We start from the raw sequence: 16,261 nt of genomic DNA, 5'->3' as shown, positions 1-16,261 counted from the left end.
CCTAAAGAGTACAAGAACTTGTATGCAACAATGGCCACTCGAATACTGCTAGCCCAACACTGGAAAGAAGAAAAAGTCCCCGCTAAGGAAGATTGGCAAATTAAGTTAATGGATTATGCGGAAATGGCTAAGCTAACTGGGAAACTTAGAAATCAAGACGATAACAAATATTAAAAAGAATGGGAAATCTTTATTGCATATTTACAAAAGCACTGTGAAGAAGTGAATACATTGGCAGGTTTTTAAGATCACTTGTTGTAATGTTATGGAAAATGTTTAAATTTGGAGGTAATTAGAGATAAAGACTTTATTGACATGCATAAATCAAGATAATACAAACGAACCAGGGGAGGGAGTGGAGGGAAGTCGGGGGGGGGGGTATTCAAGTAATCCCATAATGTGGATTTAATATTAAGTCTGTATACAGTTGTTTTAAATGTTTTATTTTATGTTTTTTATTTTTCTTTAATGTAATGATTTTGTTTGTTGTGAAAACCAATAAAAATATTACAAAGAAAAGAACTACAATTCCCATTATCGCCGACCAGTGGCCATGGTGGCTGGAGCTAAACAAAGGGAGTTGTAGTCCTACAACACCTGAGGAGTCACAAGTTTCCCTTCCTTGCCCTGCATGAAAGCCATGTCTTAAGTAAAGGGGGCGGTATCATAAGTATGATGGAAGTCTTTGCCTCTGGTCCATCATAATTTCAGCTGAACAGTATAAAGCAGGGATGGGGGACCTCTGAGGCCCAGGAGGAAAATGTGGCCCTCTGAGCTTTTGAATCTGGCCCTTCGAACTCCCCCACCGTTCCTTAGGCCACACCCCTCACTGGCCCTGCCAGCTGATGTCAGGTGCATTTGCTCCAGCTAAGTTAGCTAGCTCCAAATGTTTTTGCCTGGCTCAAAAGTGCCCTTGAACTTTATTAACGCTTCTTGCTTGTCTGGATGCTGGACAGAGGGATGGGTGAGAGTCCAGCCTACTGTACAAAGGCAAAGCCCACATTTGTTTGCTCGCTTTTGCCTTTGGTCACCAACCACCACAAATGTGTGTGGCCACTGGGATCCCCATCCCCAGACTAAAATATTACTTTTCAGTTGCATCTCCATGCCAAGCTGGTTCACTTTCAGCTGGCGCCTTCAAGGCATCGCCAGGAATTCCATGGGGGCCTGCTGATGAGCTTCATTTCTGTAAACAGCACCACAAAGCCGCATTCTCTTTCAACGCTGCTCATTAGGAAGGAGCTTCTCCTTCTGCTCTGTCCTCTAGCATTTAACTTCTTCCCTGCTTGCTGACAGCGCTCAGTCAGGGCTGGTGATTTAGAATAATCTGAAGGTGGAGGACCAGGCTACTCATTCAGCTTTTCAACAGTTGTCTGTGATGAAGAACCTGCATGTTTATCGGGAGGGATGCTAGGAGGCACATTATGCCTTTGAACCATTACTTTAAAAGGTTATGAGTGTTCTCCCAGGATTGAACAGAGGAAGTTGCCTTATCTAGAGACCAATGGTCCATCTAGCTCAGTATTGTCTACACAGACAGACAAGGGTCCCCCAGACAAAGGTCTCTCTCCCAGCCCTACCTGAAGATACCAGGGGTTGAACTTGGACCTTCTGCATGCAAAGCAGAGCTCTGTCACTGAATTACAGCTCTTCTCCGATGAATTCGCACATGCCATTCTCCTCTCTGCATATATGGTACGGTAGTGAATGCGATCACCAGGTTCAGGGCCGATTCGTACATGCAGTCAGTCCATTATTTCACACTCACACTTGAACACATTAAATTGTTACTCTTGATAAAGTGGCTACATGCACAAGCAAGTTAATGTAAATGGCTCCTACGGGCAGAAGGAAACAAACCACCATCCTTCATGGGATCATGGTTTCTTCCATGTAAGAAGAGTAGAAGAGTTTGGATTTGATATCCCGTTTTATCACTACCCTGAGGAGTCTCAAAGCGGCTAACATTCTCCTTTCCATTCCTCCCCCACAACAAACACTCTGTGAGGTGAGTGGGGCTGAGAGACATCAAAGAAGTGTGACTAGTCCAAGGTCACCCAGCAGCTGCATGTAGAGCGGAGACGCGAACCCGGTTCCCCAGATTCCGAGTCTACCACTCTTAACCACTACACCACACTACACATTTAAACAAAGCAACAACTGGCAAGAAGAAAACTCGGTTTCAGATCATGGTTTGTTTGAAGGGACACAAGCGTGTAAGTGGTTTCAGGTCATGGTTTGTTTGAAGGGACACAAGCCACAATCACCAATGTAGACATCAAGCGATGCTAAAAGGAACATAACATGCAAATTGTTACTTGATGGTACTGCTTTTGTGTAATGAACGTGGCTGTTTGATTTTGCCCACAGACCTTGGAAAACCACAATTCCAAAAAAGGACTTAATTTGTGGATAGCTAAAAAAAAGCGGGACTATTAGAGAAACACAAAAACACAATATGCGCACATCTCATGTTCCCATCAATCTAGCACAGCACTGCCATGCTTCAAACACACTTCAGAAGTCCCTGCTTTCAATATGAAGCCTTGATTTGAGAAAGTCCTTCAGGCAAGAGTTTGCTGGGAAATAATACTGTGCATTTCTGACAGTACACGAACAAATTCTGTAGCAGGGACATAAAGCATTGATTCAAGTGCAACAGACAGAGGGAACAATGAAACTGGAAACATGAAGTAATGCAGCATTCTAAGAAACAGGAAAGTCTGGCCTCTGCAATTAACCACAGGCAAATTTAAGACTAGCTTCATCATTTCTCTCACCTTTCCAGGACTGCCAGCCAATGGGAAGAAGAAATAAATCTCTTCCAGGGGAAAACAGACAGGTAAATTGGGCATTACTTCTACCTGAGCAGCTAAAGCTTCTGGAACTTTTCTACACTTCACCCTTTTCTTGGATGGGTTGGCCTTGTATATTTGTTCTTACATTTAAAAGATCCTAGATCTTTTAAATTAAATATATTTTCAAATAAAATATCTGCAGGGGTCCTATTGTTTTATGGCACTACTCCCAAAGGAATCGCAAATGCCCCTCAAGCCTTGTCGGGCTTTAGAGAGTGATGGGGCGAACACACCCCTGCAGCCCTGCTGGTTGCATTGGCTTGGGTGGGAGACAGTGACTGATCTGATGCCATTGCATGATGTGTGCCTTTCCGCTGATTGTCGTTGGGGATCTCATTGGGCGGGTGGAAGGGGGAGCTACGCACCAATGACACCAACAGCAGCCAGAGACATAGGCCAGCTGAGAAGCACCCCTCTCGGACCAACACCAAGTGGTTTTGGATTGCTCTGCCGTTGTTTATTGATGCTTTTGAATTATGGTGCTGGAGGAGACTCTTGAGAGTCCCATGGACTGCTAGAAGATCAAACCTATCCATTCTTCAGGAAATCAGCCCTGAGTGCTCACTGGAAGGACAGATGGTGTAGCTGAGGCTCCAATACTTTGACCACCTCATGAGAAGAGAAGACTCCCTGGAAAAGACCCTGATGTTGGGAAAGATTGAGGCACAAGGAGAAGGGGACGACAGAGGACGAGATGGTTGGACAGTGTTCTCGAAGCTACGAACATGACTTTGACCAAACTGCGGGAGGCAGTGGAAGACAGGAGTGCCTGGCGTGCTATGGTCCATGGGGTCACGAAGAGTCGGACACGACTAAACGACTAAACAACAACAGCCATTGTTTAGGCTTGCAGCATTGAATTATTTCCTAGGCTCTTTTACAGCAGGTTCATCCCAGATTTCATCACTTATTACGACAATTCAAATAGGTACCCTTCTCTTCCTCTCTATTCCTAGACTGTGCGAGCATAGTTCACCAAGTTTCAGATGTTCAACTTTCTCAATTTTCTCCTCGCCCCCCAGACGATTTCATTCCTGGACCGTTCCTTCCACTGGACCGTTCTTAGCAAGCAATTTCTCTCTGCTCATCTTTTGTGGAAAGCACACACATAGCAAGTTATTTCTCCCCACAAACAAAAGATAGGTCATCAGAACAGAGAGGCGAAGGGGAATACTATCAGGAAATATTCTTTTTTTTTAATTGTACAATATTCAAAGTTTTTTTTTCTTCCAAAAGACAGGAGGGAGAACGAAGAACAGCCATTAACAGAGTCTCAGATAACAAAGGATACAGTATTTCACAGAACACAGCTATCCGACAAAAGATACATTAGTACTTGTTGCTCCCACAGAAAGAAAGGCTTTAAGGGGTGTGTGTGGATGGACGGACTAGGTAAGTGTGTCAAATCAAGTCAAAGTAATTGCACATTTAAAATTACTGGGACCGTTATTGTTACATTGCACAGCATTATGTTTGTCCTACTGCTCACCCCAAAACTGTTTTTCTATACAAACACACAATCAGGGAAGGGTTTGACGACTTTGGAGAACTCCCATGTTTGGAATTATGCAAACAAACTTGTGTTTTCCAAACAAAATATCTCCACGGATCTAGACAACACCTTAATGTCAAATTCTCCATATTACCAAAATATAGAATAAAATAAAAATTATTCAGTCACGGAGCAAATTCAGCATCCTTTGGCAAAATACTCACAGAAGAGTCTAAGTGCAGTTGCCAAGAGGTGGAAATTCTTATTCTGTGGTCTATGCAGCTAATACCTGAAAAAGTAGCCAATCAAGTCAGAGAATTTACTCTGTAGGGTCAACTATCAATGGTGAAACAATGGGCTGCCAGTTATCCCAGGTTTCCAAGATGGGAAAAGGGAACATATGTTCCAAGGCAACTGTCCTTTTAAGAGGGGGAGGCGGGGGAGAGATATAACAAATGCTTTCAAGTCGGGTAGTTTTCAAAACACAAGATGTGCATTTCCAGATAAAGTAAACTTTTCCTCTGGGCACTGAGGTGAAATGACTCTGGTTTAATCCATACAAGTGCAGTTCCACTTTTCATGCAGTCCAATAAGGCAATGAGTAGTACAGGTTTACTGGTTCAATGGGGCCAACTTCTTCCCAGGCTTTAAGAATGCATCAAGTCAAGAGAGAAAACTGTTCTCTATAAAGATTGTGCTACTCTTCAAACTTTATGTTAGGATGCAGGCGAAACTGCGGCCTTCATGTTTTTCCTCCCCGCACCTTGACCCTAAAAAGATCAACTGCATCTTTTTTTCCTGAGTTTTCATTCTAATGAAGTAACTCAAATCTTGCACATAACTGCAGCACATAGCATTGATCTAAGTCCTAGTGTGATCGTCAGCAAACACATCATTTCACCTCAGAATATTATACTGCCCTTCCTCATATGCATCTCCCTAACACAAAACACTTAAAAGACTTGATTCTTTAGCGATTTACACACTTATAAAACAGTATACAATTAACACTGGCCTTATGAAAGTTTTTCACGGCAAACACCAAATAGCTCCCCCCCCCCCCGCTTTAGTACATTTCCAGAAAATACCCCTAGAGATACTATACATTGAGACAAGAGATATTGCTACCTGATTTTTTTGGGGTGTGTGTGAGCAATTCGGATATATTAGCCCGTAGATCTTACAAAGGCTTTTAGGCAATGATTTTATCCCATTAACGCTAGCGATCGCACCAGGCCAATTTCACAAAGCTACATTTACTCCAAAAATTTAAACTCAACAGTGCCAATGAAGCAAACGAACAGAGAGGTGACTTGAAATGATGCTCAGGTTACGAAGGATCGTTCCCTTCTCCTTATACTGCTGTAGCGCAACGTGACAAATCAGTTTCATTCTCAAAGTTTACAGGCATCTTTAATCTCACAACTTTCCGCTGCTACTCACCCCATCCATTTTTAACTGCAGGAGCTCTTATCTATGTGCCCCCACCCCCACCCCACAACAAAATTAGTTATTGCTGAAATGTTTTTAAAAGCATGATCAGCACTGGCTGAAGAAAGTAAGATAAAAGTGACACACACGTCTCCATTATTATGACTTTTTAAGGGGGGAGGAGAGAATACAGGAAGCGCCATCATCTAGGGAGCAGAAAGAACACAACAACTAGTTCACTCAAAGTGTGCAGGTTGTTGAGTTCACCCGGCATCTATTGCAACATATATTTACATGTAAGGCATACGACAAGACATGTCAACTTGCTTTTAGTGTTACAGAAAAAAAGGTCATGATTCGAGCTGTGGTTTTTTTTTGGCCAGATACAAAAATTCTCAAGACAACTTGACGTAATTCTCAGTCTGAACAACTTTGAAAGAATAAACAGAATTCATAGAAAATTCTCCACCCAAAAAATCTTACCCATTTTCTCACCCTTATAGGTGGAGAGATGCTTTCTTCTTTCTGTCAAAAGGTACAGTATATATTCTTTGTGAGGCAGCCTTCGTAAGAACAGCGGCTGTTCATAAGATAAGACTAGCCTACAAGGATGGTTTATAAGGACGGAGAATAAGTTACAACTATTTGCACACTCTGTTGTCACTACACTCATTTTAACCCTTTGCCACTGTACAATATTATTTCAGCAGATTAAAAAGCACACATTGAAGACTACAAGTAAATCGAATGAGGAGTGGTCTCTCTAGGCAAGGATTTGTTGTTGTTGTTGTTGTTGTTGTTGTTTTTGCACTTAAAGTCTTTTCTGCGTTCATTCCGTAGGCTGTCAACTTGTAGTTGAGCTTACTGTTCCTGGTAAGCATTACAGAAGAATTCTGCTCCACTCTCTCACACACAAGACACACAAAAAGGCTGTCCATCTTGGGAAAAGCAGAGTTCACAGAGTCAAGCAGCCGGCGTTGTGGTGGCAAGAATCACAGAAGGGAGTGTTATCCATTTGGTGCATCTGGTACATTAACTCGGCAGGCCCAGGTCAGCGGGAAGCGAAGCCGGTCGCAAGGCCACAGCCCACTACTGGTGTCATGTCCCATATCTGAAGGAGGAGATGCAGGAGCAAAGTAAGACTCTGTGTGACGAATGGCAGCAGACCCAACATCTTCAAACTCAAGAGGCGCCTGTAGTTCTAACATGTATTTAGGGTATTTGGGGTCTCACTGCCACACACACACACACACACACACGTTTAGATTTCTAGGCACTGAGTTACAGGAGGATCTGTCCTGGAGTGTTAATACAAGGGGGCTTGTGAAGAAGGCGCATCAGAGACTGTATTTTTTGAGAATTTTAAGGAAAAACCATCTTCCACAAAAGCTGCTGCTTGCCTTCTATCACTGTGCCATACAGAGCATGCTCACGTACGGTTTATGTGTGTGGTACGGAAGCTGTACTTTCCAGAACAGAGCAGGGCTGTGTAGAATTATTAAAACAGCAGAGAGCATTATTGGCTGCTCACTCTCCACCTTAGAACAAATCTATACCACCAGGTGCCACAGAAAAGCACTAGACATATCAAGAGATCCAACGCACCCTGGTCACCATTTCTTTGAGCTCCTGCCATCGGGACGGAGATATAGAACTATGCAGGCAAGAACGAGCCGTCTCAGGAACAGTTTCTTCTCTAGAGCGATTTTGGCCTTAAATGGAAAGCCTGGACTTTGAAGTCATCTTATTTTACTTGTTATTTGTATTATATTTACTGTTTTTAATTAGGTTTTGTAATTTTGGATTATGCGGAATGCTTTATCTGAGTGGATGTAGCAACCAAGTAATTTCGTTGTTCCCGCAAGGGGACAATGACAATAAAGATACCTTATCTTATATACTCTCTCTATATATGTATATACTCTCTCTCTCTCTCCTGTATCAGTCTCTACAGCCACAGCAGGCGCTGTGGCTCTCCAACGGTTTGACTTCACCCCCAAAAGCTCGCTCCCCCATTGTCTCCCGAGACAGACGGATGCCAACAACATGATTGGTGGCAGGGCTGCTGTTGAGACCCTTCATAATACAGGTGGCAACCCAGCAGGGTGGTTCTGACCCAACAGTTTCAGACCAATGATTTATCCCACCTTTCTGTCAGATAAAGGTGACCAAAATGGGGGGAGGGGCAATTCAGCAGGAAACGCATGAATAAGATGTAAGAACTTATATTTTGCATAAGCTAGTTGGTTATTTAACTCCACAGTCGTACTTTGGTTGTCGAACACCTTAGTTGTCGAACAAATCGGCTCCTGAACATCGCAAACCCGGAAGTGACTGTTCCAATTTGCGAACGTGTTTTGGAAGCCCAATGTCCGATGTGGCTTCCAACTGGCTGCAGGAAGCTCCTGCAGCCAACAGGAAGCCACGCCTTGTTTTTCGAACAGTTTTGGGAGTCGAATGGACTCCTGGAACGGATTAAATTCGAGAACCAAGGTATAAGACTGTAGTATTTTATACCACAGATAAATTCTACGTTGCATATTACAAGCTTTTTCCTTGATACTTGTACTATGCAATGCTTTCCTCTGCATGAGATGTAAAGGCAAAACGAGGGGCAGATGGGGCTCATCAACATTGGAAGGTAGCCCATTTAGGAGAAGGAAAACTCTGATTTGATACCTCTGCTACCTTGCAATTACACTCATTTGTGAGAAAGGCTTCAGGAGTAAACCCCAAGGAAAAAATCAGTACCTGCTCCCTTGTGGGACATCTTCAGAAGAAAAGGCTAAGAAGTAAACCCTACACAAATCCGGAGTAGAGACCCTAAGATGGTTGGGTGGTGCCTTGTACACTTCCTTCTGGCAACTCCTGCAGCCAAGCTGCTCCCAAATGCAGGGGAGCCCTGTCATCTGAGCAGCCCAGACCTCCATACACACTGCCCAGGCTTGCACCCTGGGGAGGTCACTTCAGTGCTGCAAACACAGCATTACTTGACACACCAAATATTCTACATTGAATTCAGGTTATCAAGTAAAAAGGATGGAACAGAAAAGGTTGTTTTGATTCTAATCTTTCTAGAGCTGAAGTAGTCTAAATTGGAATCTTAAGGGGCATTTTATCATTCAAGGGCATAGATCTTCCTTCTGTTTGCAAAACTTTTTTTTTAAAGGAAAATGAATGCTTCGTAACCATTAATTCTTAAAATACTGGAGTATTTCCAATACTTTGGGGGGAAATTGGGAAGTAAACATTAAACGTCTGGAGATTCAACAGTCCACTTATTCAGAAAACAAACAATTCGGCCCCTGAGATTATTAAGCAAATTCTTATAAAGATTAATCGAAACAGAGGACAAGTTGCCCAGTATCTGGTGGCTGGCGACAGCTAAGAACCACAAAGGTAGTATGATATCAGGATGCTAGCTACTTCCATCATGCCCTGCTTGTGAACTTATCAAAGGTTTTCGAGTTGGAAGTCACTGGAGACAGAGTGTTCATTATTTAGCCATGTGCAACAAGCCAATACCTATGTGCTTAAAACACAGAGAAATGTTACATGATCCCCATTTATTAAACACAGGCACTCCCGTTTTAATTTACTGCAGATTCCTAGCTAGAAATATTACTGCTTCCGCTTCAGTTCCAACAGATGATATCGGACACTGACTATTCAGAGTTGACCCATTCAACTCCACTGACTTCAAAGGGTCTACTCTGAGTAGGACTAATGTTGGATCCCACCCAGTGATTTGATACAGAAGCATCTGCACAGAGCTAAAGGGGAAGGATGGCACTTTCTCCACTCCAATGAATCCTACAAAAATGGTTCAAAGGCAGCCAGGGCAATAACAACCTCAGATCAAAGGTGTGGAGCTAAAGGAGGTACGGTTGTACCTTGAAATTCAAACGGAATCTGTTCCGGAAGTTCGTTCGACTTCCAAAACATTCGGAAACCAAAGCACGGCTTCTGATTGGCTGCTGGAAGCTCCTGCAGCAAATCGGAATCCCCGGAATCCCCATTGGACATCCAGCTTCCAAAAAATGTTTGAAAACTGGAACGGTCACTTCCAGGTTTCGATTATTCAGAACCCGATTTGTTCAGGAGCCAAGGCGTTTGAGATCCAAGATACAACTGCATTTCCTGAAAAGCAACTAGACAACTTTGTGCTACCCATCAAAGGCAGAATGGCTCAACAGTTGTAGTAGACCAAAACACCCTGCTTCCTGCATCTCTGCAGAACAACACTATTAAGTCTATCCAAAACATTTGGTTCTGCTGTTTAGTTGGGGTTTTCCCTTAGCTCCTCTGGATATTTTCATATCTACTACCTTTTGGAAACTGTGAAAGCTATTTGCAGGTCTTGGCCAAGACAGATGGGGGTGGGGAGAGAGAATCATACCTTCACTACACGATCACTTCCGCATGTCACCATAAGTCCCCTTGAGATGTCCATGGACATATGGGAAATGTTATGTTTTCCTTCGTGAAAAGTTGCCAAAGAAGTGCGGCTTGAAGAAGGGAGAAAAATGAGTTTAGATAAGGGCCACTTGCTAGACGTTTCTCAAACCAGGCACAGGAAATTGCTTCAAGACAGAAAAACACTTCAGGGAAATAAGATTTCTGAAAATTTCATGTGTCAAGTTCAGGATCAGCCTCAGCATCTGAATGACATTTGGAGAACTGGCGAGTTCATTAAGGTCGTATTAAGCTCTAAACATTCAAGAGTGAAACCTTCAGACCTTTGACTCCACTGCTGATCTGTGAAAGTCTCTGTACAGTGAGAAGATCAGCAATTGTTACCCACACGCTTCTTCCTATTTTATTTTTTAAACAACTGGTTTAAGTCTCTTGACTGTTTGGCATGGACTGGTGCAAATGCTGTAGCACATCCGTCCCCAACCTGTAGCCCTCCAGATGTTTTGGATGACTCAACAGGTTGGGGAAGCCAACTGTGGTGCCATGAGCTCAGTGAGGTTAAAAAAGGTTATTTGGTTGGCCTGATATCTTACAGAAGATACTTTCAGAACATCAGTAAGTGGTGGTCAATAGGAATTCGCATGAACTGTTGGGGTATCAGCTAGGATTTGCTTTGTAAACCTTTGGGGCGAGGGATTGAGTTCCAATGTATAACTAGACTCCAATAAATCCACGCAGCAGGATAATTATAGCAACAGGCCTTTCCTGTTCTAGCAAGTGACTCAGGCGATAGTAACATAAATGATTTACTCAGTGATGTTTTAAAGTTTTACTATGATTAATAGCTCATATTCAAGAGGGGTGGTGAGGAGACTGGAAGATGACCATCTTGCCAATGCTAACAAACAGGAGCAAGTAGGGATTTCTGTTTACAAAACAAGGTTGGGGTGGTGGAGGGTGGGGAGTTATGCTCCTCTGCAGAGGTTGCAGGCCGAAAGGGCCACTGAGGAAAATGTCTTCAGTTCCAGCATTTGAAACCGCTATCCCAAACTGGAAAGAACTAAATGCAAAAAAAGGAAAGGGGGGGGAGGAAGAATCAAATAGGTGGTGGACTCTCCTTCTCTTTATTTTGATGAGGTTCCTACTTCAGGATAAAGGATAAAACAGCCTTGTAAGGTTCACTGAATTTCTAATTAAAAGCTGAAAGCTGCATTTTAGCTGGTCATCGAGGATTTGTTTGCTAACCTGCAACGTTTGTGGAATATTTGGAAGCAAACTACAACTACTACAATGAAAGATCATTGGTGTTAGAAGTCATATGTGCATTTAAAATATCTAACTCGCCCATCTAATGAATAAATTATGGAATATAGCTAAAAAGGTAAAGGACCCCTGGATGGTGAAGTCCAGTCAAAGGGGACTATGGGGTTGCAGCGCTCATCTCACTTTCAGGCCGAGGGAGCCGGCGTTTGTCCACAGACAGCTTTCCGGGTCATGTGGCCAGCATGACTAAACCGCTTCTGGCACAATGGAACACCATGACAGAAACCAGAGCGCATGGAAATGCTGTTTACGTATCTACTTTCACTGGTGTGCCTTCGAACTGCAAGGTTGGCAAGAGCTGGGACAGAGCAACGGGAGCTCACCCCATTGCGGGAATTCGAACCGCCAACCTTCTGATCAGCAAGCCCAAGAGGTACAGTGGTTGAGACCACAGTGCCACCCGCTATATCGAAGCTCTCTCTCTCTCTTTTAAGCCTCAGCTGACAGCTAGGAAAGCAAAGCAATGAATATTTGAGTAGAGCTTTACATAATCTGGCTCATAATTAGTGTATACTATCTTTTTTTTCCCTTTCCCTTTTGGGGTTTTCTTTGGTTTGGTTTGTGTTGTATACAATGTCCTTCGGTTAATTAAAAAATAATAATCACTGAAAACAAAGGAGTCTGTTCTAAGCATACTCACTCTTCGTCTTTGATTGAATCAAAACAGGCGTCACAGACCCGGACCTGGAATTCAAAGCCCATCACAGGATAGCTGGAGCGTTTTGTGCTGCATTTTCCACACACTGCCTTGCCACATTTCCTACAGTGATGCTGGGTGAGAGAATTGAAAAGCAGAAACAAGGAAGATGGAAAATTATCAAACCAAGCAAAATAAAAAAGTCAAATTAGTTGCAGCCAACTGTGGTTTTGGGGAGGGGAGATTCACCACAGGCTCCCTCTCTAGTTCCCAGCCCGCTAGCCTCCAAACGGTGGGCAACTCAGGGGAAAAAATCTCAGATTAAGAGCTTGATAGGCAAGTCGATATGGAAGAAAAGGGTCCTTTTAAACACTGGTCCAGACTATTTAGGACTTTGTAAGTCAAACACTTCTATCCATTCTGAAGGAAATCAGCCCTGAGTGCTCACTGGAAGGACAGATCCTGAAGCTGAGGCTCCAATACTTTGGCCACCTCATGAGAAGAGAAGACTCCCTGGAAAAGACCCTGATGTTGGGAAAGATGGAGGGCACAAGGAGAAGGGGACGACAGAGGACGAGATGGTTGGACAGTGTTCTCGAAGCTACCAACATGAGTTTGACCAAACTGCGAGAGGCAGTGCAAGACAGGAGTGCCTGGCATGCTCTGGTCCATGGGGTCACGAAGAGTCGGACACGACTAAACGACTAAACAACAACAACAACAAAGTCAAACACTGCATTTTGGGAACTCAAGAAGAGTCTTGCAACGTCAGGTCAAGGACCCATCTAGTCCAGCATCCTGTTCTCTCAGTGGCTGACCAGTTGCCCGTGGGAAGCCCCACAAGCAGGACCTGAGCACAAGAGCTGTCTCCCCTCCTGCAGATTCCAGCAGCTGGTTTTCAGAAGCATTCTCACCTCCTACCTTTGCACAGATCTATGCTGTCCGCCACAGGACTAGCCCGTTCTCGTTTCAATTAGATCGAAGGGAGATGGGGCACTCCTAGTGCTGAAATCAGGCCTGATCCAAGTACAACACTAAACATCAATCCTTCCTGCCGACTCCATAAATGGCCGGCACCAAAATACTTTGCAGGCGGGAGGACACACTCACCTGCCTCAACCCCAGAGTCTTTGTGTCCCACATCTGCTTTATGTTCCAGAAGAAAGGCTGCTCGCATTTCTGACAGGAATCGCTTTCCAACCACTGAGGGGCCTGGAACCAGAAGAGGCAACGGAAAAACATTTAAAAATTTTGTTGCAAAAGGGGAGAAACCCGCTCCCCCAAAATCCCATAAATGTCGCTGGAATTAAGGGTGCCAAGTTTTAACCTTTATTTATTGCTTTGCACTAGCAACAAAACTAGAAATGCATTTAAGGTCTTTTAATGTATTTTTAATCTTTGCTGGAAGCCGCCCAGAGTGGCTGGGGAACCCCAGCCAGATGGGCGAGGTACAAATAACGAATTATTATTATATTGTTATTCAACTGAGAGGAGCTGTGAAAAGTCCCCAAAACACAAGCCTGCCTCGTAAAATCTGCCACTCTCCAGACGTAATTAGTCCAATTTAGTGTCAAGCTACGTCCATGAGGGATTAATGAAATGGGGCCTTGTCTCCCAGATCTTTGTGTGCCTCCCACACTTTGCCCTTAGCTGTGGCATATTCCGTTTCCACCACGCTAATGAGGAAGCCTCCCTTGGCCACGTCTGAATTATTAGCCTGCTGCAGGCTTCGAAGCTCCCCAGTTTTCAGTGTCTGGATGATTAAGAAGAGATAGCGCATAATTGGAAAAACTGAAGCATTCCACAGTCAAATAACCATGCCTTCCGTTTTTCACTCATAACCTGACGTTAAACATGTCCTGTCCTTGTTTCTGAGCACTATTGATGCCACTTAAAGCAATTAACTGAGCTTTTGCCTGGACCTCTCTTCTGTATATGAATCAGCTTCTATTCCTGTCCTCACTGCGTATTGCGGCAGCTCAGAGACCCATGGAAGGACCAGATTTCCCCCTCACCTGCTTCCCTATGGGCAGACACCAGAGGTTCAGCTAAATGCAAGTCTTCCATATACTAACAGAAACTGAGCAATTCAAGTTGCACTTACTGCCTGCAAGCCACTCTGGCACACCCTGTGGGCTTCTCACTACCTGACCTTGAGTTTCAGAAGGTTTTAGCCTTTGTAGCTGCTGAAAAAACCTTGAAAATGTGACAACAACAAAGTTCCCCCCTTTCCCTATTTGTTTGCTTTTTTGAAGAACTATCTGAAAACAAGCCGAGTCTGGCCGTTCCTTAAGTATTAACATCCCTTTAACAAAGATTCCTCAGGAGGTGACTGAGGCCTGTAAGAATTACTCTAAATAAATGCAACATGCCCACAAGTGGGATCTGCTTATGGCTGGATTCAACTAACACAGTGTGATAGTGAGGGCCAGCACATACTCATGCTAGAGCAAGAGAGCTTCTCCTTCCCCTAATCTGCTCCAGAGAGTTGGGAAAAACCCTATACCAGGGTGCAGAAGAAGAGGGGAGATTGGTTCCATCTAGTAGGCAGAAATACTTGCACCTATGGAACAATCATATTACTATGATGCTGAATGTGGCAGCTAGACTGGTGACTGGGAGCAGCTGCCAAGACCACATAACACCGGTCCTGAAAGACCTACATTGGCTCCCTGTACGTTTCCGAGCACAATTCCAAGTGTTGGTGCTGACCTTTAAAAGCCCTAAATGGCCTCGGCCCAGTATACCTGAAGGAGTGTCTCCACCCTCACTGTTCAGCCCGGACACTGAGGTCCAGCTCTGAGGGCCTTCTGGCGGTTCCCTCACTGAGAGAAGTGAGGTTACAGGGAACCAGGCAGAGGACCTTCTCGGTAGTGGCGCCCGCACTGTGGAACACCCTCCCATCAGATGTCAAGGAAATAAACAACTATCTGACTTTTAGAAGACATCAGAAGGCAGCCCTGTTTAGGGAAGTTTTTTAATGTTTGATGTTTTATCGTGTTTTTAATAGTCTGTTGGGAGCTGCTCAGAGTGGCCGGGAAAACCCAGCTAGATGGGCGAGGTATGTATGTATGTATGTATGTATGTATGTATGTATGTATAAATAAATAAATATTTTCCCTTAGCTAACTGCCTATTAAGCGAGAGGCCTGTGAAGAGAACGCAGAAATCTGAGGAGAACTAGAGCATCATGGCTATGGGACCTTAGCTTCTCATCTGCGCTCAAGGGAAATGAGATAAAGCCTTTGGGCCTGGTGACAATTCCTACCTCTTCTCGGCTAATATCCATATTCCAGACTGTGATCCCTCCATCAGCTGAACAAGAAACCAGTTGACGTGTGAGCTGGAGGTAGCAAAGGGCCTGAACTTTGTCACTGTACAATAAATAAACAGAAAGCATTCTCCATTTCAGTATTTAAAACTGATACAGAACCTCGGCCATGTTTCTGCAGGCGGCAGTTGAAACGATTTCTGTCTCTTAAAATTTTTGTTTCCATCTTAAGCTTCTTAAGATTCATGCTGACAGGAAACTTTCCCTGATGCCACACGAGTCACATGGCCTTAAGTTTTGTCGTTTTTGAAAGGAGGGGTGTGCACAATGCTACTACTGGTAATGAAGGAAGTTACAGTGAAACCCCCATTATCACCACAGACGTTCTCATGCTCTCCTTCCTGGTTATATTACTGCTTCATTTGTAAACAAAGGGACAGCTGATTTGACCAGAGAAGTAAATTGTTACCCATTTTGTTAATTTCATCTATTAATTTCAAATACCAGATACTGCCCCCCAGCCCTGCAAAATTTTGGTTTATAGTGCTTTTTCACAGTTTTGTATGTAGTCACAGAACTACAATTCCCAGAGTTCCCTGGGAAGGAGGACTGGTTGGTTAAACCACTCTGGGAACTATAGCTCTGTGAGGGGAGTAGGGGGGTCTGCTAACAGTGTTCAGCATGCTTAACAAACTACAGCTCCCAGGAATCTTTGGGGGGGGGGAGCCAGGACTGTTTAAAGTGGTCTCATGCTGCTTTAAATGCATAGCACAGATGGTGCTCAAAGAAAGGACAAAGCAGTATTCCTCATCCCTATGTTAACACAACCAAGG

General features: G+C 43.9%; 1 protein-coding gene across 3 annotated transcripts in view; it reads right to left on the bottom strand.

Moving 5' to 3' along the window:
- Nucleotides 1-2,138: 2,138 nt before the first annotated feature.
- WDFY1 (WD repeat and FYVE domain containing 1) overlaps nt 2,139-16,261 on the bottom strand; it is a 31,560-nt gene continuing 17,437 nt past the window's right edge. For all 3 annotated transcript variants that reach the window (XM_035132462.2, XM_035132464.2, XM_035132463.2), the window contains exons 8-12: nt 15,426-15,531; nt 13,268-13,369; nt 12,161-12,291; nt 10,181-10,289; nt 2,139-6,892 (exon numbers count right to left, since the gene is read on the bottom strand). In XM_035132462.2, coding sequence (XP_034988353.2) covers nt 6,833-6,892; nt 10,181-10,289; nt 12,161-12,291; nt 13,268-13,369; nt 15,426-15,531 — 508 coding nt within the window. In that variant the 3' untranslated portion in view covers nt 2,139-6,832. The remainder of the gene's footprint in view (nt 6,893-10,180; nt 10,290-12,160; nt 12,292-13,267; nt 13,370-15,425; nt 15,532-16,261) is intronic.

Source organism: Zootoca vivipara, chromosome 5, assembly GCF_963506605.1.
Source record: "Zootoca vivipara chromosome 5, rZooViv1.1, whole genome shotgun sequence".
Taxonomy (NCBI): domain Eukaryota; kingdom Metazoa; phylum Chordata; class Lepidosauria; order Squamata; family Lacertidae; genus Zootoca; species Zootoca vivipara.
Note: the sequence above shows the minus strand (reverse complement) of the source record. Positions and strands in the feature narration are given on the sequence as shown.